This window comes from Thalassophryne amazonica, chromosome 21 (assembly GCF_902500255.1).
Source record: "Thalassophryne amazonica chromosome 21, fThaAma1.1, whole genome shotgun sequence".
Lineage (NCBI taxonomy): Eukaryota > Metazoa > Chordata > Actinopteri > Batrachoidiformes > Batrachoididae > Thalassophryne > Thalassophryne amazonica.
This window is the reverse complement of record NC_047123.1, coordinates 31,677,953-31,703,178: the sequence shown is the minus strand read 5'-3', so window position 1 is coordinate 31,703,178 and position 25,226 is coordinate 31,677,953. Positions and strand designations below refer to the sequence as shown.

The 25,226-nt window shown below is 42.8% G+C and overlaps 1 protein-coding gene across 1 annotated transcript in view; it reads right to left on the bottom strand.

The window, feature by feature from the left end:
- runx2b (RUNX family transcription factor 2b) overlaps positions 1–25,226 on the bottom strand; it is a 74,811-nt gene that overhangs the window by 7,279 nt on the left and 42,306 nt on the right. The window contains exons 5-6 of the mRNA XM_034162316.1: positions 10,384–10,560; positions 5,139–5,300 (exon numbers count right to left, since the gene is read on the bottom strand). Coding sequence (XP_034018207.1) covers positions 5,139–5,300; positions 10,384–10,560 — 339 coding nt within the window. The remainder of the gene's footprint in view (positions 1–5,138; positions 5,301–10,383; positions 10,561–25,226) is intronic.

Below are 25,226 nucleotides of genomic sequence, written 5' to 3'. Positions count from 1 at the left end.
CCCATCGGCTCCAGCGCGTGCGTGTATGTGTGCGTCCGTGCGAGCCTCTGCATCTCACCCTTGCTTTGCCTCATCCTTTAAAAAAAAAAAAAAAAAGAAGAAGAAGGGAAAAAAGCCCAAAAACCACTAACTGGCTTGTGGTGAGCTTCTCGCTGGGCGCAAAGTTTGAGGAGAATAGGAGGTCTTCTCCTGCTCTCACTCCCCTCCCCTTGGTGGAGACCAGCCGTGGCATTCTTATCATAAATCACAAGGCGTCTTCCGTGTCACCATGTCTGCTGTGAGAGGACAGGCGGGGTGGCGGAGAAGCAAGGGGAGCGCAGTGTTTATGTGCAGGGAGGGATTGCGAGGCCGGCTTTGTCACTAGCGTCAGATAGCATATGCTGCCAATTAAAGCTTTTAAACTTCCTCTTTCCGCAAGATCCGCTTGAATCTAATAGAAATAGTAGGTGATTGTCTCCATTGCGGAGGAGCAGTGTGATCTCAGATGTGAACGACGCTGTACAACAAACTCTGGACTCCTGCTTTTAACATTTGGACCTATTTTAGTGCTCAAAGGAGCCCTGTGATGATGAGCCAGATCTTTATTGGATTAAATGAAAGCAGACCCTGACGTTGTCTAAATATTTGGAAGCAATCTACAAACTCTAGAGAGCATCACATCCGAAGTAGGTGTTCGACTTGACCGACGGACTTTTGCGACCACTTCTGACAAAGACTGAATTGTGTGAAGGAGCTGCCAAACGGAGGAGTGACCTTTTTTTTGCAAGCAGCGGACGCAAGCTTCTATTTGGTTCACTCAAGTTTGGAATCATATCCGTCAAGAACTGTATAGGCAGCAAGGAAAGGACACGTGAGGGACAGAAAAAGGTGTTAAAGCTGTTAGCAGCAAATCACAAATCAAGTCATTTGGATTCCCGATGGAGTCTCCATTATTTTCAAACTACATGTACCAGCAAATTATATGGAGTTACCATAGGAATCTAAATTTTCTGCAGTGTGACGAGGTACCCCAAGGTTCTGTTCTAGAGCCACTGTTCCTTTTTCTTTATATAAAAGCTCCATTGTCAGATCATAGGCACAACATTGTTTCACTCTTTTGCAGATGATACTCTCTTTTACAAGCAAGTAAATCCAGGTAATGTCATTTACAGCAAGAAACAGGACATCATGAAGCGCTATACAGACTTCTACAACTGGAACTACCACATCAGTACTTTCTGTATTTCTGTGGCATTCACATTTTTGTTCCTTGTCATTGCATTCTCAGACTGCAGACCTACACTTCAGACCTAGACTTTGGTGGCCCACCACAGTCTAATATGACCTGCCAATGCTTCATAATGAGACAAAAATATTTATGTTTCTCCTAACAATACAAAAGATCTCTAATGTTGTGTTTTGGCAAAGCATTGCTCACTCTTTCGGTCAGCTCAACCCAACTTTGTATAAGTGCACACTTGTATGAATGCACACACTGGAAATATGGGGCTGCACTCAAAACACCAACACGTTTCAGGGAACATCTTTTGACGTAAGTAGGTATCAATGCATGAGAGCAGATGTTTTCTTATGTATCCAGCTCTGGATCCTGCATGTTGTAATAAACAATGTGTAACGGCAGATCTAGCTAACCCACGTGACCTAATTACCTATGATTGAGCTGGTTAATGTGTTTTAAGTATGGAAGGTTCCCGTTTAAAGACTAGTGTAAAACTCAAGACGTAGATCTATATTGGACCTGCTGTGGTGACCCTGAGTGAAAACAAGGGAGAAGCTGAAGAGACTTCTGTAATGTAGTTATTACCAGCAGCTCTGTTTTTCTCAAAGCCAAGAAAAATTAAATGTCTAAATTCAGGGTGGAGAGATGATAAATACCATGTCCTCAACGGATTTTTGAGCACTGGTCTAAAAAGTATCCAGAAGTAGTAATGCTACCCTGTAGTATTGACGTGCTAAAATTAAAAGTCCTGCATTGAAATTGCTACTTACACAAAAGTACAAAAATATTAGCATAAAAATATAATTAAAGTATATATATGGAGAGCGAGTGATGCACTGGAGTAGAAGTAAAAAGTAAAAGTAAAAATAAAAAACATACAAAGTACCAGTATCTCAAATGTGCACATAAGTAAACATGTTGCTTTCACCATTGTTTTTGACTAAAACCTCAACATTTTCTTCTACAAAATTCTAGAGTGCAATGACGATGTTTTCTCATATTTTTTATTTTGTAAAAGAAATAAAAAGCCAGTTCGGCATAACTGAGCTGCCTCCTTTGCCATGCTTTGTGGGTGTGACTTTTTATTGTGTCAACATCATTTATGCAGATTGATGCATTCGATTTTAAAATTTACAGAATGTTCTTCCATGGAAGCATCCTCCTGGACCCGCTTCAGAGGGTCCGAAGTCCATCCACCACAGTCTCACAGAATCCTGTGGTAAACACTGCTATTTATCTCAGAGGTGAAAGAGAAGTCAGCAGGCCACTTGGCTTTCTTTTACAAAGCGTCTTTTCTTTTGAATAGCTTCTCTGCTCGACAAAAACATGTCAGGAGCCTTAAATCCAGTCTTAAAACGCACCTGTTCTTTTGGTCATTGTGCATTATTGGCCAATCTGATGCCTTGTTACTCTTTTGGGGGCGGGATTCAGTCTTGGCGGAATACAAAATTTGCACTGGGGCATCCATATCAGCTTGTGCGTGCACTTGCTGGTATGTTCTGTGGCTGGATACTGTTACGGTGCAGCCCGGCGAGGTGTCAACATGATCTCCAGAGATCTGAGAGCCTTACTCACATCGCTTAAGAGGCATTAAACGCTGGAGGTGTGCAAGCGGGTGGGGTTTTACTCCTGTGCACGTGTGCATGCTTGCACATGCACGTGTGTCACTTTGAGAACAAAGCCTGACGCACCTGAGATGAAAGCTGAAGGGAAAGACCGAACTAATCAAAGTTGACAAGGCAGCTGGCTGGATTTTAAACCTCTTCCAAAGCGGAGTCACACTGCCCCTGTGATGCTTAATCACTCATCCTCGCTCGGGGCACACGGAGAAGGGTACAGTACGTTAGCACAAGGAACCAGAAGGGAAAAATGTAGGGTAGGGAAAAGAAAAAAAAAAATAAAGAAAAAAATCACATGGCACGGTGTCAAACAGGTGCACGAGGGAGAAAACCTGTCTGGCGGCATGGAGGGATTTTAAAGGAGCTTTCAGGAAAAACAGACAAATTGGAACACAGATGCCAATGTTATGGCAAAATACTGGCTAATGCAATTACCCAGAATTCCCTGTGAGTGTGGCGTATCTTTAAAAAGACACTTTATTTGTCAGTCACAAGCCTGTTATTATCCCGGGGCCTGTTATTACCCATACTCCTCTGGGATCAAAGGCTTGGAGCAATGACTAAAGGAAACAATTGTTCCCCCCCCCCCCCCCCCCACTTGTTCAGTGTAAATGAGAAAGATGGTTGAAGTCGGATAAAAAATGCCTGACACCTCACTTTATTTGACAAAGAGATAACACCGGCAGCTACTGTGCTGAGCGTCATCTGGTTACGATTGCTTCACGTTTTGTTTTGGGTCAAAAATGTTTTTCCATCGCGCTCCTTTTTCAAATAAAACACAAGAGCTTTAAAGACCTGCCCCGCGAGTATTTTTGTGAGTGAAATTTAACAGCAAATTGAAATTCTTGATACATTTAGCAGTAGCTGGGTTGTCATTGCAAATTTGCACCAAAATTTAGCGATATTTTCAGAATGATGATTAAAAAATAGTTGTAAAATGACAGCGTTTCCATTTTGTTTTTCAATGCCACTGCTGGTTTTATCCTCTCGTGAGGACTTTCATTCTAGCATAGCTCTTGCGAGAACTTTAATTCATATAGCAATAGCGACGGAAGGCTAAGTCCCGCTAAATCATAGTGTTTTGTTGTTTTTTTAAAATCCAATATTACTGTCATGTCAACCAGCTCATCATATCTTTACTTCATCCACAGATACCATATCGTGTGTTTTCAAAGGTCATGTGACCTCTAAAACTGAAAAACGTTTTTCAAAATGAGGCTTTTTTTTTTTTATCACCTGAAAAAAACACGTCATGCTAGTGTTAAATGTTTGTGATATTTGTTTTCTCCAAATATACGCATTTCCACTGAATGAATTTTCAAGTTTCCACTTAAATTTGAGCAATTTCAAGGGTAATGTAAACTCGCTGAGTCATGATTTTTGCCGCGCGGCTTTGTATGCAGTTACAACCAGCTGAGAAACTGCAAACTTGTCTAAATTGGAAGTAAGGAGAGTTCTGCCGCCCAATCCCAGAGGGCCCAGTAGTTATTGGTGGGTTTAGAGTTTGGGGTTATAGGGCTGAAAGCTAACTGAAATTCTAAATACCAGGCCTTCTAGCTAATAGAAAGAAGGAGAAGAAGAAATCAGACTTGTGTAGGCCCAGAGGTCCAATGGTGCCGGAGCCTCTTCCTGTATTCCGCACCGTGATTTCCATCGGATGCGATGCCAATACAACACAGGTTACGTCCCCAGTCAAGAATGACAACCATTTAAAGCTGCAGTTGAAGTATCTTGTCCAAAGGCACAAGCAGGTAGCTTGACTGGGAGCAACCGGCTCTGCAAAGCTCTGACCAATGGACCTTCTGAAAATAAGGGTCTCTCTGCTGATGAGAGTGGCTAACTCCATCTCCTAATCCAGCCCCGGATAAATTCTTACAAAAAAAGGAGAGTGAAACGTATTTTTCCTTCAAGTAATTGTTAAATTATTATCTAGGTGACATTTAAGCTAGCTAGAAAGATGCAATGTCTGTTGAAGCCAGTCAGCTTGGTTAGTTAGCATGTAGCTGGCTGAAAATCATCAAAAATAAGGTATTCAGTTATCTATTCACTGTGTAACAGACTGCTACTCAGTGATTTTTTTTTTAGCTAAACACTGACAGCTAATCGCCAACACAGGAGCTAACCTCGCTAAACTTCCAGACTAGGCCTTTCCAGAAGAACACAGGGACAAATTTTGCATTTGGTAGTAGGACTACGGCACCATAACTTGCAGCAGATTGGATGGCTGCTACAAGAGAAGCATCACGGGTGGTTTCGGACCTGCGCGAAAGCTTAGCAAAGGGGCAAAATGGCAGGTCTACCTGGCAGACGTCTAGGCACGTCACTGATGGCGGGAAGGCCCGTGGCTCGGCTGGAGGAGAGGGGGGTGGTTGAGTGGACTGAGGGGGAGGCCATGGGACTCAGGTAGGTCGGGTACGTCTGTTCATACGACCAGGAAGGAGACGACTGGGACTGACGTGGGTCTGATGGGTGGAAAGAGAATGAGCGAGGAGGGAGGAGAAAGTAAGGCAGGGAGGATGTGCAGACAGAGGAAAGAGAGAATAATTACCATTAATGTTTATCAGGGGAGCAAGTCCAATGTGGCTTCAATATTCTAAATTAACACTAGCCTGGAAAAAAAAAACAAAAAACAAAAACATCCCAGTAGACATTAATAGTCTTCTCAGACGCTCTGCACCGTGTTTAGAGTGAAGAAGTATCAGTTGGGCTCGTTATGCAACATCCCCTGTAATGACACATCTAATGTTTACCTTCGAAGAGAAGATCTTCCTGTTCGCATTACAAAAAAACATTTTGCTCACAGCTGAGGCGCAGAGAGCCTTACTGGCACTCGCCCACGTGCAGTCTAAATAACGTCTGTGCGCCTTATAAATGTGCTCAGACTAAGGAGGATAAAAGCACGTACGGTGGAGGTTGGATGTGCGAAAGCACGCCGTAGTGTTTCAATGTGATCTCCACTTACCCCGATATAGAACTGAGGGCTGACCTGAAAATATTTACACTCGAGTAGCAGTTTGCTCACGTGTCATTAATGTCTAATCTAGTCGGCGATCTTCCCACACACTGTGGTGCATACTTCTGTTTAACCAAACGATCCGCTAAGTAACACGACAAAGCAATGCCGGGGAGTAACTAAGAGCTAAATGAGGAGGTGCAGCGAGCCTGCAGAGGTGTGGGTGATCAGGTCGCAGCCATCCCCAACCATGACAGATGGTGTTACCTTCTAGGATGTAGGTCGACAGAGACAGATGACCCAAGAGGCCATGTGGCACACTGCACACGCTGGTCTGTCCTATTTATGATGTGCATATGTCAGCTATTTTGTCCAACTTATGAACGCTTGCACCATTAACCCTACTGAGGACTTTGGGTGTCCATTGGACACCAGAGGGTATTCTTTTGGTGACTGTTCTGGCCAGTCAAAGACTCTGAACCAAATCTCAACCCCATTTGCTAAATCTTACAGTTCCTTGAATGACCACTTGAGGCTGGCTCCAGAAGCAAGTTACACTCCGTAGATGCCCAAAAAACTCATAGGACCAATAGTGTGTAGGGTGAATTTTTGTTTTAAATATACGTTATCAATTTAAACTACTTCAGGCCATACAATTATGAATAACTGGAGGTGTGGTTGCCTTGAGTAACAAGTAGTGTGCACCGGTAAGCTGAGTCCGCAGTGCAATTAGCAGTAATTAGCAGGTATCAAGAGTTTGGTGAGGTTATCTTCACGGTTACTCCAAGGTTAACAAGGTGATATGCCAGTCAGTTTTTAATACCTACTCCCAAGAAACATCATGATATAAAAATCATGGCCCAGTCTACAAAAAGGTGTTTATAAAGTGCCCCATCTAATGTGAGGATGCTAGCTTTAGCTAGTTTGGTAATTCTGAGATTGGGGTGTGTTTGGTCTTCATTCGTCCTCCTAGGTCACGTCAGTCTTGTCCATGCATCATGTTTGATCCATCTATGGGTTGGATGGGAATTAGGCTTCATCAGGCACTACCAAGATAGCGATATTTGGAACCCCCTCATTTGAGCTTCAAAGTAGCTCTTCAGTAAACCTATGGGTGACATCACCTAGGGTTTGTCCAGTATATACATAGTCCATAATCTGGATGAACAAATTTCTATACAGCATAGTCACTTAGGCACATTTTCCAAATTTCTTAATGTAAAATTTAAAATTATTTGTCAGGGTTCATTTCCCTAGTACACAAAATTATTTTCATCCTAAGAAACCAAAATTTAATGCTTTAGATATCTTTGATAACTAAACCAAATACAGTATTGCAGTAGTACCTGCATTTTTTTGTTCATTATTGATTGAAAATCAAAGGTATGGTATGGCAGCATGGTGGCTTAGTGGTTAGCACTGTTGCCTCACAGCAAGAAGGCCATGGGATCGATTCCCACCTATGGCCTTTCTGTGTGGAGTTTGCTTGTTCTCCCCATAGTTGCTTGGGTCTCCTTCAGGTGCTCCGGCTTCCTCTGATATCCAAAGACATGCAGGTTAGGTGAATTGGAAACTTTAAATTGCCCATAGGTGTGCATTCAGGTGTGAATGTGTTTGTCTATGTGTTGCCCTGCGACAGACTGGCGTCTTGTCCAGGGTGTACCCCACCTCACACTATATGACTGCTGGGATAGGCTCCAGCCCCCTGTGATCCGATCTTGGATAAGGAGTTGAAGAAATGTGTGTGAAAATCAAAGGAACATTTCGGCACTACCTATATGTTTGGTCTATTCTTCCTAAAATGCAAACTTTAAGCCACTGAAACATGAAAAAGGCTTACAAATGGTATCGATCACATGGTCAGTCATCCATAATACTACATATAAAAAACTAGAGCTCTTGGCAAAATCCTATTGTACCTGCATTAATGGTAATTGCCCACCAGATGGAGATATTACTCCATTTCAAGAACCTTGACAAACATGTTGCTTATACATGTGGATTAGGATGACAGCGTCGATATCAAGTCTTATACATATAGCGAATTATTGCCGGGGTTCCATGAGCCCTCAAGAGTCATGAAAGACTCAAGAGATGAAGACTCTTTGAAAAGGGGACTGTAACATCTTTAACCTTTAGTCAGGTGTGACTTTGCAAACATGGAATCTTTGTAGAGATGATATTTTGGAGCTGGATGCCAAACCATTTTCTTCGAGTCTTCTTTTACACTTCTTGAAAACTGAAGAATTCATTTGGATAAGTGTTGAAACATCCTGAAGATCAACAAGAAGTTCAGGCGGTGGAGAGCAAACATCTCAATTTCATTGTTAGGGTCAGTTGTAAAGTCACAAATTAGCCTAAACTTTATGTTTGGAAGGAAAAGCAAAGTGCCAGGAGAAAACCAGCATGTACAATGAAAACTTGCAAACTACATACAGAAAGGCCTGAGCTGGAATCACACACAGGATCTTTTTGCTTGAGGTAGCACTAACCATTGGCCCGCCATGTAGTCTGCACACAAGCTAACAAATTAGCCTTTATAGTTAAGTTTTCTTTCTGTCCTCCCAGTTGGGCAACAAACATAGAAAAGAATCCTGAAGTGATCTTGAAGGACCAGTATTGGAGCCGATACAGACATTTTCTTGGCTTTGGGAATTCTGATATGGTTCCAAGGTTGAAACATGAGCCCTGCAGTTGGAAATAAGTTCAAAAACTGTAATACATGTTGTTTTTTCTTATTAAAATGTCAAATTTAAATAGTTTTACTGAGAGTTTTATTGTCTTTTCATGGTGGTGCAAAACTATCAAACAGGATTTCATTTTAATTGACTCTTGGTTGGCATGAGCAATGTTTAGAGAATCCACCTGAGAAACTGACAGCGAAAAGGTTGTACCCTATAATGTCTTGTGTCTTGTGTGTATATATATATATATATATATATATATATATATATATATATATATATATATATATATATATATATATATATATCCAGAATGAATCCAGTCCAGAATGTTTTTCGAGCGTTAGACCTCAACAGTCTTTAGAAGAGGAACCCAACCCTTTTATTTCCTGTTAATTATGTAATTTTTAAATGTTAATTTACTGTCTTAATGTATTTATAAATTCTTTAGGTTGTTGTTATCATATACGCACTATTATTATTATCATCATCATCATCATCATCATTATTATTACTTCTATTTTGTCATTTGATTTTTAAATGGACCACAATGGAAATGTTTCATTTTCTTGTGTCATCCATGTATTTTTTTAATGTATTTACAATTATATTATGCACTTACATTGAACTTACTTAATATAATCACGCACTCGTGCTTTTAATATAAAGATGATTTAGCACCCCCTGCTGGAATGGTGTGTGAGTCCAGAATGTAGTTAGCAACATCCGTTGTTCATTGTTGATAGCTAATATTCATAGCAACTCCAAAAATAGCAGTCCTCTCAACCTTCTGTTTTTGCGACGTTCATCTTTGACCCAGAACACATAAGCATACCAAACGCCAAATGTCAGCTGTCCACTGTTTCTCTATGATCGAAGTCACACACACACACACACACACACACACACACACACACACACACACACACACACACACACACACACACACACACACACACACACACACACACACACACACACACACACACACACACACACACACACACTTGTCATGAAGGGGAAACTAGCTATAGAGACCAAAACAGTTTTTTTGTCAGAATGTAAAGCTGTTTATTTTGGCTGTAATGGCCCAGTCACACTGCATATGATGATTCCTGAATGAAGGAAAAAAAGTAAAAAAGTCGCAATTCATTGAGAAAAGACACACACGCACGCACACAGAGATTTTTGTCTTATCTGCATTCTGCCACAAGTAGGTGCTTCTAATTTTAAACATGAAGAAACAGATGGTGGCGGAAGACATCAAACGCAATACACTTTTCAGTCATGGTACTGGCAACATGACACTTAACTAAACTGACTAAACCAATTGAACTACAAAACACAATAAATCCATAACACTAACAACACTGTTAAACTAATATGAACCACAATAACAACATTTAAAATCTCAAAACCCCCAACTCCCATGGTGCATTGAAGCACAGCATCCATAATTTACTGGTTAGTTAAATCACTAATTTCTCCAAAAGCATCAGTCCTATAAATTTTCCTTTTTTGCAGCGTTCATGCTTGAACCAAAATACATAAGCAGACCAAATGTCAGCTCTCCCTGGTTTCGGCATGATCGAAGCCACACACACACACACACACAACACACACACACACACACACACACACCACACACACACACACACACACACACACACACACACACACACACACACACACACACACACACACACACACACACACACAGAGGCCCCTTGGCTATCTATCTATCTATCTATCTATATATATATATATGCACGCAAAAAAAAAATTATCCCATGGGCCGTATTTTGATAAATAGTAAACACACCATTGTTTGCACACTCCTGGTTTGAAGCTCATTTCCACAGATTAAAAAATGAAAAAAAAAATCATTTTTGCCTCCGAAGGCGTCACCTGTTATCTGCGTCTGTCCCTGTGGGTTGAAGGAATTGGTGGCTGTGTTGAGAGATGGTCGTGGGGCTTGAGTGGGAACCGTCACCCTCATGGTGGTCTGGCGTATCCTCTCGAGTTCAGTGAGGCGATCGGAGAACAGGCCCGTCTTGGGAGTGTCCTCAAGCTTCTGACGATGTCCTGTGGATGTAAAATTAACATCAGAAAACAGAATTCCCAAAGAGGGCTCCAGGGCTGCAAGTGGCTTCCTTCAGGATTAATAACATCTTCTGATTCTGATTAATATTAAGGTGTTTTGTGGAAGTAAATGTACAAAGTCCATAGTTATGTCCTGCTCCTATACCATGAGAACCTCAGGTGGAGTTGATGTTGCAGCAGAAGTGGTGCTGTGATATTTGCATTAATTTGCATAAGAATGAAGACACCTTAGTGTTCTGGCTATATCTCAATCGTAATTAGCATCTTACTCATGTGGACTGTTTTGTATTTTGCATTGGGCAACGTTCACATTTCACAACGAGTACCTCATGTGGAGTTGAGCAGGGGTGGTGGCCAAGTGGTTAATGTGCTTGGTTTCAGTTCAGAAGGTTCCGGGTTCAAATCCCACCCCTGCCACATTTCTCCATGTAATGTGGAGTTGCGTCAGGAAGGGCATCCGGTGTAAAACTTGTGCCAATTCAACATGCAGATCCACCTTGGATTTGCTGTGGCGACCCCAAGTGCAAACAAGGGAGCAGCCGAAGGGACTTACTTACCTCATCTGGAGTTGATGTTGCAGGACAAGAGGTGTTATGATATTTGCATTCATTTGCATACTAATATAGAAATCTTATCTTTGGAATTCTGGCTATATCTCACTCACACTTACCATCTTTGGTAGCTCATGTGGTGTATGCAGTGCTTTGCATTACGCACTTAACCTTCACGTGTCACCACGAGTACGTCATGTGGAGTAGATGTTGCAACACAAGCAGTCCTACGATATTTACATTAATTTGCATACTAATAATGTAGGCACTGCTTTGTATTTTGCACCTTACAAGCTGGATGTTTTAAGAAATATCGTGGTGCATTTGAACTGTAAAGCCTCACTTTCCCACTCATATCTACAACCATAATTTCAGCACAGGTTCTATTTAAATCATCAGCATTCGGCACCCCGACGTCCTCTCACAGTCAAATCTGATGTCGCCCTCTTGTTGTATAGTTTGACAGTTAACCTCGTTGACATGTTCCATTTTGCTGAATAAATGTAGTGTGTACATCTCAAACAGTCAGCCTTTACAGACTGGGATGGGATGCTAATTAACAAAGACTCTGGCAGTGATCTCTTATCGTCTTGCTTGTGAACGAGACAGCGAGAGAAGCTGTGCCTGTATTGTATGTTTAGTTTTAACCCGAGGCATCTTCCTCAGGTAAACACCAGCTCTCACGCCACCGCCCCATTATCTCCACAGGAGTCGGAATTTATTCCAAATATATTATGCACATTCTTTTTTCTGCATTCCTACACCAATTATCTGTACACTCTTTTATGCTCCTGATCCCATTCTGAGCCCTCTTTTGAGGTACTAGCTCCAGTCCTGCAGTGTGCAGGCACACACACAATACAACGTCAGGACGTCCTTATCTCAGCGGTGTGAGCAACAATACAGCGGGAACCACAGCAAACCCTGCCCAGGGAGCCAGGTGCAGACTATAGGTGGGGTTGTAAGAGACGTCTGTACACACACACAGTCCTTTTCTGTGTCCGTGCATTCTGTGCGGTCTCACACGGTCTTCACTGTAAAGGATGTAAGGTAAATATCAAACAGAGGAGAGCAAAAACTCATGCTGTGCTTGGCAGAGCTCCAGCTGGCTCACGCAGACACAACGAGCTACTTCAGAAACCTGCCCGACCTGCCTGCCGCCTGAACTGGGAACAAAGGCATAGCCCTAACGCTATAGATCTGAGAGAGTAGAGGTGAATGTCTCCTAACAAACGGAAGACAACAACAACGCTTAAAAAGAACCCCACTAATACCACTTATTGTACACGACAAATATCAATCATGTTTAACTACAGTTTCATGAGGGGTTGGCACAGGAGTCGCAAAAGTTTCCTTCTTCCATTTCTGGGTATGTGTCAGAATGGCTTTGCACTGCAGTGCCACCAAGAGTTCCAGCAGTGAAGTGCAGTCTTTGATTGTGGTCGCCATGAAAGAACAGAAGCACTATGGGTGCCCTCGGATGCAGAAAGTGCCTGTTGCTTTAAATGAAAAGAAGCTGCTGCTGGTCGAGTGGGAGGGGCTAGGGTTATCACACAAGTCTAAATCTGTCCTAAATTTTACAGACATCAAGGTAGTTCCTTTTATATAATGGCTGAGTGGATCCTTGTCATGTGGTTGGTGCTTTGTATGTCACATGACATGGAATAATTCATCCCATTTGTGTTGCATTGTATTTAGAGTGCAGCTTGGTTCCATTTAGAGTGCAAATTTGGTTCCATACGTTTGGTACCATTGCAGTCTGCACACACGGACACACACACACACACACACACACACACACACACACACACACACACACACACACACACACACACACACACACACACACACACACACACACACACACACACACACACACACACCGCTGTAAGCCGTCTGGATGCATGAAGCACTGTTCAGATGAAAAGCTGAAAACCTGATGTGATTTTTGGCTGGACTGAGGAACTACACAAAGTCTTTTTTTTAATGGAAGTCTGAAGTCAGTGCACAGCATCACTGGGCTACACATCACAATTCGGACTTTAGCAGCAGTGGAACACCAAAATGTGAGTCCCTTTTCTGTTGTTTATAAATTAAGAAAATATCAAATGACAAGGGTCTATTTTAGCCGTTATATAAAACAAATAATGAAGGTTTTTACATTCTTTTAATGGTATGAATATTTCATGAGGTGAAAGCTGGAAAAAAAACCATTCGGTTTGTTTGCGCGATCTGTGTAGACCAAACACATCATAGCATTATCGCAGTGCGCGCACAGTGGGCATTAGCAGAATATCCTTTAGTCAGTTTTTACGTTCATTGAGTTTTTGATGGCAGGTTTTATGCCACAAATTTATCTCGACTTGATTTGTGGATCTTGGTGTTGCTGTCAGTAGGGTATTGGGTCACAAACTTGTGACAATCCCTCTCCAAGATGGCAAATGTTAAAATATCATGGAAAGAAGCTCGATGCCTCGAGCCATGAGTTTGCTGCAGGCATCCAAGTTATTCTGAGCAGATGCACTGGAACGCATCGGAAATACCGAATCAGAGCGATTGACTTCCGACTTGCAGCATACTTACACAGGGATTGAATTGTGAGACTTTGAGTATTTAAAAAAAACTCTTTACACAACATATTAATGGATTCTGGAAGCGCCCTGCTATGACTTGAGAACAGCAACAGACAGACTATGATTTTTATTAGAATGACGTGAAGGGACTGGCATCATGTGCTTCAAAATAAATAGACAATATCATCATCGGCTTTTGGACACAGCTGCTTTGCAAATCTTCAGCCTTATTTGTCAAGACTTCTGCTTTATGACATAATCCATATTTCATTAATATTATTCCTCCATAATTCAGGCAGATAATTTGTGCCTCTTGCTGGCGACCGTCATCTCCCTGTACAAGCTGTGCCCAGTCAATCATAGCGTTTCCATTTTCAACAGACCGAATTTCTATTCTAAAAAAGTCAGAGGACACAGTGCCGGCTTTGTGCGAGCCGTCTCCTAGTGATGGGAATAAATAGCAATGGGAGACTTGGGGAGATGAGGGGAAACAGATGAAGGAGGGGGTCAGACATGAGGGGAGGAAGAGACCCTGATGACCAGTAAATTAAGAGCCCTGGATGTGTTCGCACCAGTCTGCAGACACAGAATCTGAGGACTGCGTGAGCGCAGAGCTGCGGGACCCTCCCAGCGACTGGCGAAGCAGTTAAGATTTGACACCCTTGAGGAAAAATGCAGAACTTTCTCAAAAAGGCTGGCTTGATGAGGCAATTTTCGGGGAAATCTTGGATATTTAAAGTTTCATATCCTGCTACGAAGGCTCCTGTGGATATCACTGATGAAGAATGTGTGGAGATGATACTGTTGCTCTTTATGGCATCATAAGACATTGTGATGTCATAATGTAAAAGTTTAAAGATGAAGAAGAATTGGCACATCAGCTGGTGCTTATCCCTGGATACCTGACGGTCTACAACTACCCCTGGCAGGGATGCCAGTCCAACATTGGTTACTTCTCCAGCCAAGCACCCTTTTTTAGCTGGGTGGACTTGGACAATGCAAGATGAGGTGTCTTCTCCAAGGACACAGATCAAATCAAACCCAGGTAACCCAACTTATTGGTAACCCAACTCTTATCCCAAAGGAAAAACTTTTGTGGGAGATATGGTTTTGGTCAGGTTTGTGAGAACATACTGATGCAGCACGTTACACCATTCAACACATTATGGAACTGCACTGGATCCTCACCACCTCAACAGAATCACAGTCTAAATATGGTTCTCCACCAAAAAGCAATGAACTCTAAACATGGCTGATGGTGAACAGTATCCAGGCTTTGTAGGTCCTATATAGGCCCTGTGGCCCATTGGTGCAGGTTTATCCTGGCTTATCCCTGGAATCTGGGAGCACAGCCCCAGTCACAGAGACCACCATGTTGCGCCGCCACATTGTACAGTAGCCCAAAAAGGACTTTGACTTTTGCATTTTGGAAAACAGTTGGAAGATTGAAGGAAAATATAAGGAATACTCGTGGTTGCTATTACTGGCTAACAAAGTTGAGAACCCTGATATTTCTTAAATGGAGAATCAACATACACCATCGTCATCATCACACATGAATCCCTATCACCAAGAAATGAAAACATGAAGGGAATCACAATCTGGACCAGCAACGGAATAATGTAATCTACAACTTCACCACTAGATGACACTGAATCCGACACGCGACCTACAGTATATAAGCACTGGGACCAAAATCAAACCACTTATTCCTTGACTAAGCCTCAATCATTCCACCACCTAAGCTTGGTTCAAATCAGAGCAAAATGTTTCGAGTTATTTTCATTATACATGGATGGATACGTGAGACTGAAAATCGATACCCCTGCAAGAATAACCCTACGTCTAGACTACAGGCACATCCTGGTTGAAGCATTTCAGGTCCAAAAATTATATTTGTCTCGCTGTCCAAATACTTATGGACCAGACTGCAGAGCCTTGTCAATTCAGCAACTCTTCATCATATAGATGCAACTGTGTATAAGCAAAGGGATTTATTTTTTCCTCATATAGGAATGTCAACCACCACATTAAGGTCCAATTTACACTCCAAACAGCTGAACCTCAAGTCGATTAGTTTAGCTGCCTTGACAGTAAATACAGTTTTTCATGAGTTAATTACACCTTTTAGATGACAACTGTTACCAAACACGAGACTTCTCAGCTGTTTTATCGGAACCCAAGGAGGGAGGAGGAATCATCCAGGGGTATTTAAAGGAGCGGGAAAAGGCTGATGATTCCACTGCCGTAGGGAAAGTCCCTGAGATTCCCATCATCCCTGTGAAAACAGCGAAGATTTTCGATAGCGCCTGCCACTTCCCTGCCCAGCCTGCAGCCGGAAACATGGACAGATTCAGACCAGATGTTGAGCGACTCGCGTTTGCACACAGATACACAAAATACACACTGGTGGAAAAACGCAAACACCCTTCTACACGTGCAATCATGTCCGCTTAAACACCTTCATTATGCAGACAAACCTGCACGTGAAAACAATCATAGGTATCTTCATGAACAACACCTTAAACGTGTCCCCAAGTGGTGTTGATCCAGTCTGGCTTCAGTTCACTTCTCCTGATCTGATAGCAAGAAGGTAAACAGAAGCTAAATCCTCTGTTATTAATGCAGGATTAGATTGGAGATTTTTGACAGATGTTCTGCTGTTCTTCCATATGTCCTGGATTTAAATATTACTCAAACACACAAATTCTGGCAGCTTTGGAATGATTTTTCAGGTCTGTTTATCTTGGGATTTCACAGTATGCTAACTTTGCTCCGAAGCTGGAAACTTTAAAGGAGTCGTAGAGTGAAAAAATGTTTTTCCACAGAAAAATGTAGTCAAGGTTTCCTGTTATACACGGTCACAGTCCCTTATATGCATGATTGGCGGTGCAGGAACTATGCCATGATAAGCAAATTTACCATCAGAAATGGCTCGTTTTACACTTCTGTGACATATGTCACAGAAATCCATATATGGACTGCTGTTTGCCCTATAGGACCTGCCCAACAAACTGCTTTGTGTTACATGTGACATGCCAACCCGATCTGCAGGAGAGCAACAGCTGTGTAATTAAAGGGGTGTGGCAAGCGTCATCTCCTTAAAGCAACAGACACAAACACGGGTTATTTTTGAGAGTGTAGAAGCATATTTGATTTAAGGATGAATCATCTCAGCGTCTGATGGCCTACAACCCTTAACGCCTTAAAAGCAGAGCAGGCGCAGTGCGCAGTCCCAACAAAATGGCAATATATAAACTACTATGGAACTCAAACAAAAAACAATTTTATGATCATGCGATTTTCAAGATAAACCCAACAAAATCACAAGATTGAATCTGAACTAAAACGTAGCTTTGTCACTTTTAATTTTAAAGTCCTTCACTGCAATTTGACAGCAGATTAGCAGAGGATTTGATTGATGGGGTGTCAGCCTGATGCTTTTGTTTAGCCATGGCAACAGGCACGCTTTAAGTAGAAGCAGATGATTGATGTCACATATCGCTGCATCCACCACACCACGGGACCACCACGGGTCCAAGATATCAAAGAGTTTTTCGATCTACGTGGTGGGAATTTGATATTTTTGTATCTGTATGCCAAACTTGATTTTTGTACCTTTTTTTTTTTTTTGCATTTTTATTTCATTACCGACCTGTTGATTATCATTCTGACTCACGTTTAATCTCAAAAAAGTAATTTGATTATAGAAAGTGATGTCATAAAGGCTTTTTAAAAAAGAAATCTGTGATGATCTGCATCATCTTCAAGACAAAGTGTATAGTAAGGAACCTCGTCTGGTAAGATTTCAACTATCAGCAGAGAAATTCTCCAGAATAAATAACATTTGAGGAGAATGTGGCGAGCCAAATCCAGAATAAATGCGATAATTTATAAATTTGGTGTCACGTCATGCCCTCTAAGCCCTTCAGTTTGGTTTATGATCACCGTGGATGAATGTATCTTTGGGGCTGATTCAGAGAACCCCGTGCTTATGGAGCCGGGCTTGAATCAGCACAGTCTGTGTTTGTGTGTACGTGTGTCAGTCATCTCAACGGTGGAACTGCCAGTGCAGCCGATGAATGAATACACCGGCTCCATATTTCACTTTTTTATTTGGAGCTGCTCACAGTGGCCATGTTGTTTTTGTGAGCGCTCAGGAACAATGAATTATTTCAGGTGGCAATCTGAAGCTGGCAGAGCGGGTGACAGCCAGACGGACGTCTACTATGGGGGTCCGAGGGAGGGCAGGGGAGAGGGGGGAGGGAAGAGGAGATAAAGAAAAAAAAAGGAAAACTGGAAAGTGGGGAAGAGAGAGAGAGAGAGAGAGAGAGAGAGAGAGAGAGAGAAAGAGGGAGCCAGGCGGTGGTGGAGTGCTGCCAGCCGTCTGTGTGGTCCACGCTTTCCAGCCTGGAGGAAGCAAGCCAAGGAATGGAGGAGTGCACGCACACACGCACGCCAGTTCCCATAGGCCGCACATATACTGAACGCAAAAACACATTAGATATGCGTGTGCAACACTGAACGCAGTTTAATAAGCACACATGCATTTTGTCTTGTCGTTTCCAGACGGTCTCCGCCTGCACCTCTCTGCTTGCATTAAAGCGCTTTTCTGTAGAACACAGAAGATCAAACCCCTCTGGACCCCCTTCATCTTTATCTCTCTTAATCATTCACGTTCAGCTCTTCTCTCTCTTTCTCTCTCGCTCTAGTCTGCTGTCACTGAGTGATTTTGTGTTTGGTGCTGCGGAGTCTTGGCACCTCTTCAAGGAAATTCATAAGCCGTTCAACTGACTGACTGCCTCTGGAAAAGCCTGAAGTCTTTTTATTCCTCCCTTCCGTCATTCCTCTTCCTCCTGATGTTCAGCCGGGTTTTATTTGTCCGGCTCCCATTGTTAAAATCTGCTTTGGGTAAAGCAGGAGTGTGGCTGCTTTGGTTCTTTTCAACTTGTAAGAAAGGCTGAAATCCTCCTTAAATACCCGGATGCTGAGCAAAATGTTATTTTAAAACAGGCTTGTAGAGGCATGATAATAACCTCTAAGAATCACCTAAAAGAGGCCATATTTCTGTGAATAACTCAAAGACAAAGACACTAGATGCAGTTGTGGACGTTAACTAGCATCTGAATGGCTAATGCTAATAGCTAAGCTAATAGCACCTCAGAACTGCAGTAGCAGCATGTGCACGCTAACAGATGATAGGGTTGAAGGTTTGCTTATCCAATGTGTTCCTGATGTAACCCCTAAAGGTCAGAGGCTATAACCGTGATAAACTGATGTAGTTACAATGAGGACAGAACATGCTAGACTTATACTTAGATTTGTACCTAGCATGTCTGGAAAACCTCCTACCGATTTTAAGTCATGCATTTATATAGCGCTTTTCCATCTGCATCAGACGCTCAAAGTACTTTACAATAATGCCTCACATTCACCCTGATGTCATGGTGTTGCCATACAAGGCGCCCACTACACACTGAGAGCAAATAGGGGATTAAGGACCTTGCCCAAGGGCCCTTAGTAATTTTCCAGTTGGGTTGGGACTTGAACCAAGGATCTTCTGGTCTCAAGCCCAGCGCTTAACCACGAGACCTCCCCCTCACCTATGGGGGGGGGGTGATGGTCTCAATGTTTTGGGCTTTGTGGAAATGCAAGGGATTACCAAAGGTGGGGAAAAAATCCCTTTGGAAAATCTTGAAAATGCTATCATGGTTAAAACAAGACCACGACACAATGCTGGTATCCTTCTGGACTTTCTAAGGCTTTCTAAATGTAGCAATGTAAAATCCAGATTTAAATAAGCTCCAACTGGCTCTCACTGGCTTCCTGTCCCAGTGAGATCAGATTTTAAGGTTCTGCTACTAACCTATAAAATTATTCATGGACTGGCACCCTCCTACCTAGCTGACCTAATTAAACCTTATGTACCGGCCCGGGGTTTATGTTCTCAGGGTGCAGGACTACTTTGTGTCCCTAGGGTGAATAAGAAGTCTGCGGGTCACAGAGGTTTCTTTTATCGTGCCCCTATTCTGTGGAATGATCTCCCTGCGTCAATAAAACAGTCAGATTCTGTGGAGAATTTCAAGTCCAGACTTAAGACGCACTTATTTTCCCTTTCATATGGCTAGCATACCGGTGCAGTTTTGCTTTACGCTTTTTACTCTTTTAATTCATTTATTAGTAACTGGAGCGGGCCGCGGCCTCAACTTTACCTAAATTCTGGGTCTTTTAGTGAAGTTTAGGGCTAGTGGCTGGCGATCACCTTAGTATTTCTTCTGTTTTTCTTGTTGTTTAATGCTGGCAAATTCTACCATATTTTTTGTCTTTCTGATGCCTGATTCTGTTTTTTTTTCTCTATTTAAGATGCAGCTCCATCCAGAGATGGGAGTTGTATTTGTGTTGGCGACCCTCCTGTCCTGTGCGCCAATAGCATTTCTTGTATATTCGTCCATGAATTGTTCTGTGAATTGTTCTGTAATTTATGTTTGTAGTATGGCCCAAGCAGAGGGTCACCCCTTTGAGTCTGGTCTGCTTGAGGTTTCTTCCTCAGAGGGAGTTTTTCCTTACCATTGTTGCTCTGGGGGTTGGTAAGGTTAGACCTTATCTGTGTGAAGCGCTTTGAGGCAACTCTGTTGTGATTTGGTGCTATATAAATGAAAATAAATTAAAAAATTAAATTGAAATTGAAATAAGTTCAAACTGGCTGTGGTTGACCCGGTGGACCACTGGATTCATGAGCGAGGTCTGAAGTTCAAACCCCTCCAGAAACCACCAATATTGTTTGTTACACAAAGCATAGCAACTTTTTCCAACTCTTGGCATTCCGAGATGCATATCCGTGAAAGTGAGAATGGATTTTTATGTTGGGGGCCACATGAGAAATTGGAAATGCAAAAATTTACCAGCGCAATCTAGTGAATCAGGTGTAGTTGGTATCTTTGTGAAAGGGGCACCGCCAGGGATTTTGGGCCCCATGAAAAGAAATCTTACTGGGCTCCTCCCATATTATTTTTTCAGTATTATAATTGTATTAGGGGCCTCTCTGGGCCCCTGTCAATCAATCCTTCTCCTTATTCTCCCCTTTTCTCCCCCAGAGCAATAGGGGTTGCTCTAACACTGGCACATATCATAGCAGGAGGTCACCAAACAGGGGTTGGTAAGGTTGGACCTTACCTGTGTGAAGTGCCTTGAGGCAACGCTGTTGTGATTTGGCGCTATATAAAGGAAATAAATTGAAATTGAAATTGATAGAACAAAACTCAACAAGCTAGCTATATGCTAATTAGTCAAGCTAGGATACATTATCAGTTGTGGCAACCATCACCTCCACAGGGATCCACTCCATGACATCAAATTATTGGAATGTCTCCACCTGTTCAGTGGCAGTAAGTGTTTTTAGTTTTCTGCGTGGCATTACCTCATATAGCCAGTTAGCCTGTGATGGCGTTTGCATTTGAAATCAATAGTGCACCAAGTAAAGTCATTTTTGTTCATTTTATTAAAAGGTAAACAGCAAAGCATCTAAAAAGGAAGTGTATGGTTGAAAAATGTCAGCGCTCACCTTTAAACAGAATGAGGCAGGGATGGCTGAATTGTAACAAGTCACTAGGGGGAGCTATAAACATTTTTTGCTTCACTTTTGATGAGCTGTTCTTAAGTCCATTTTACAGCAATGCACATTCTGTGGGTGCACAGTGCCCAGTGTGAATACAGTTACTTAACTATCAGAGTGATTATGAGGCTTTGCATGTGGATGTGTGCAGGATGGAGAAATGCATTATGGGTAGTAAGTATATAACTGTGTGATCGAAGTCACAGCAGACTCTGGCTTGGCAGACAGGTCTCCTGAACCACAAATACTGTCTACAGACCTCAAAGTAATCAGGGTCTCATCACCAGACTTGTTAACACTCTGACCAAAACCAACCAAAACACGACCCTGTCCTCAAGTCCAGAACCCCCAACCCCAGCAGCTTGAAACGCAAGTGGTGAGACCAGAGACAGGCCTGACCGCCAACCTCCACCACCGAGACACACGTCGCAAACACTCACTTACACAACTCAGCGCATAACCACTGCAGTACACCGCAAGCTGACGCCATAATAGATTTTGTCACCTCCTGTGTTTGTCTGCCATCAATTAACGATAATGAGAATAGCGGGTTTGGACAGAAAGCCTTGTATATTCTGTTATTATGGCTCAGCTATTATCACTCAGGAAGTTTGTCTCAGCTCGCCGCAGCCACCGTCAGCAGCAGCTGAAAGGAGACAGAACCACCTATAAAAGCACACTAGTTGAAGAAACCACTCCCTGTCTATTAGCTCAAAATGGCATTTAATGAGGCCTATTAGCGCCGCTCCAAATCAGCACTGTGGCTGCACTTGGCTAATGACACCAATAACACAATCTTTCTCCAAAACACGTCACGTGGGTCGGCGCGCACACAAACACAGACTGTATCCAGATTTGTGCCCATATGTAATCATACCTCCGTGAGCAAACAGGCATGTACACGCTTGATGTACAAACACGCGCGCTGACTTAGCGGAGCGGCGGCAAACCACAGGCTAACCAAAAGCTGTCAACTGATTAAGCACAATGGGAGCCGCAGAAACCGAGTTAGCCTCCTGCTAATAACACAGCGGCCAGAGAGACCTGACTAACCGCTTAGAATACCCGCACTCGCGGAAGGGAAGCCTCCAAGGAAAATCAGACCACAGATCTTTAAAGCAGGCCTCATTGATATTCGTCACCCCGACTGTGCAATTAATTTGCAAAAGCAGAGTGACACAGTTCAAAGATACAAGTCTGAATTGTTCAAGGGTGGTCTCACCCCCCCCCCACCCTCTGATAGTGGATGTGGGGGGGAAATGACACTCATTAGGAATTAAGAAGACTCATATGATGACCATAAGGCTCGTCAAACACAAAATGAGACGACTGCAACTGATAAAGACACAAACAAGGAGTAAAACGTCCAATAAAACCAGCAAAAGTGACCCCCACCACCCCATGGACAAAACACAGTTATGCTTACAAAAAACAACACCAGTAGCATCATTCAATCGGGGATTCCAGCAAAATGTGTTTCAAGGCAAACGGAGGCTTTCAACAAATTAATAGCAACAATTAAAATCAGAATGCAGATAAAACCTTTAAAAAGGAAGATTTCAGACCACAGAAGTTTCAAGATTTCTTCAACATTCTAATTTCAGCATCTACAAGAAAACCATGGGGATGTTACACCTCCCCCCCAGTTGGGAACCTGGCAGAACCTGTGAGCTAGAGCTCAAAGTTGGTTTCCCCAACTCGGGAATGAACCTGATCCTGCACCAGTTGAGAAAATGATAGAGTCTTACTCAAACGCCCAAACTTCAGCCTCTCCTCCACAAAGTTGGGAAATCATAAGGATCTCAGCCTCCCCCCCAATTGAGCAACAGGCTGGATCTGTCAGCTCAGGCTCAAGTGTTCAAACCTCACTCCTCCAGTTGAGAAGGTAAGGCAACCTTTGGGAAATCTAGATAGGTTCTATAAGATCAGCTGCTCCAATTGAGAAAATGGAGGAAAATCAGCTCCCCCAAGTTGAAAATCCTCCAAAGCCTTTCCTGAAGAGGTCTGAATACCTTCATCTCTAGACCATGCTGGAATACACTGTTATTGTCAAGCTATTCTACAGAAACAGGCTGAGGGCCACACAGTGCCACTCAGACCTCGACAGCCTCGCTGTTCTTTTTCCTTGAACTCTTCCCTGCAGCCAGCCACCCCCCGCAGGCCTCCTCCCTGGCCTCCTAATTACCCGAGCGTTTAACACAAAATGGAGCTGTAATGGCCAACAAAGCCCCCATGTGTCAATGAAGCGTTCACAGATAGAATCACAGTTTGGAGACGAGCGGCGCTGAGACCTGGAGGACGGAGGCGCGGTTGAGAGGCCACATGTGTGTTTTGCCACCCTCCGACCTGGGCTTAATGACCCCTGAGAGGGAGACGTGTTCTGGCCATCATTTCTGGGTAAATTACACCACCGCTGCAATTGTGACCACTTAAGAGAAAACTAAAGCAGTTCAGAGGTTACAGATTCTTTATTGCTCAAATTACTGTCTGAAGACTGTAGCGCTGACAAGCAAAGGAGGAAAAGAACCAAGAAGACTTCTCCTTGCCGAGGTGCCAAATAAAGAGAGAATGGATACTTTTTAAAACGAAGGCTTGTGAGTCAACCTTACATCACACGTGCCCGGGTTTCCAGTAAGGCACACTGGACACGCTGAGTGCAAGCGAAGCTTTTCTAAACAAATTCTGACTCCCAACTGCTCGTTACCAAATAACAGGACTTGTTTGAAAGTCATCTGACGGGGGACAGCAGATGCACAGGAAATGCTTTTGATCGCGGCCCAAGCGAGAGCGATACAGAGGGGAAGAGGATGTGATTGTAACTGCATGTGTGTGATTGAGGACAAGCGATGGCCTTTGTTTCTACATGTGAACGCAGCATGTGAACGTGCGTGCGGCACTTTTTTTTTGGCACTGCCTGCAGAGAATGACGGTGGCACTAATCCGACTGTCTCCAGGCTCCGCGGTGTCTCTGTACGTCCTGGTGCCATATGTGACGAGGCAGGCGGGTGGAGGGTTGTTTGTGATGTGATATTGTTCATTGAGACGCCATGAGATGAGAATATGTTTTTTTTTATGAATCCGGAGGAGGGTTTGTGAAACAGCTGCATGCCAGACCAGTTGGCACTGACTGCTATAGTAAAGTTTTTTTCCCCTCAGTTGTTTTTATATGTCCCATTAAAAGGAGCTGATGCTAGCACTCTGCTACCCAGTGTACTCTCGCAGTCAAATTCTGTCTCATTTTTTATTTCTCTGAAAATATCACAAGTTGCTGAGGTATTCTCTAAGAAGCTACTTCAATTAACCTTTGATAAACATAAAAACAGGGCCCTTAAAAGTTTGCCACCTGAACATAAAATAAACTCATCACACCTACTACGAGCATGGACTCCATTTAGACTCATTTTTACATCAGAAAGCAGCCACAAGATGGCGCTTTAGCTTTTACAAGAACTGGATGGGGCATTGGGAAAACTTGTCTCACATATCTCAGAAAATTAAGGAAATTAATTGTTTGTTGCCCATTCAGTTGTTTTCTATGTTGCTAGAAACTAACAAACTTTGATAAACAATTTTTAAAAAATACGGGAAGCAAGAGGTTAGTGCACTTGCATGCAAAACAGAAGGTTCCCGGTTGAAGGCCACATGTGTCCCACTTTCTATGTACATCTGGAGTTGTGTCAGGAAGGGCATCTGGCACAAACCTTGTGCCCAATCAAGCGGATCCATATTGACAACCCCATGAATAAAGGGGGAAGCCAAAAGATGTTAGCATATTTTCCAGAGTAGAAGTTGCACCGGAGTATAAGTCACGCCTTTTTTTTTTTTTTTTGCATTATCAATTCATTAATTTGGGATTTTTGCGCATTGTTGAAGTGTACTTCTTATTATTGCCATTGGATTTTATTTTGTTTA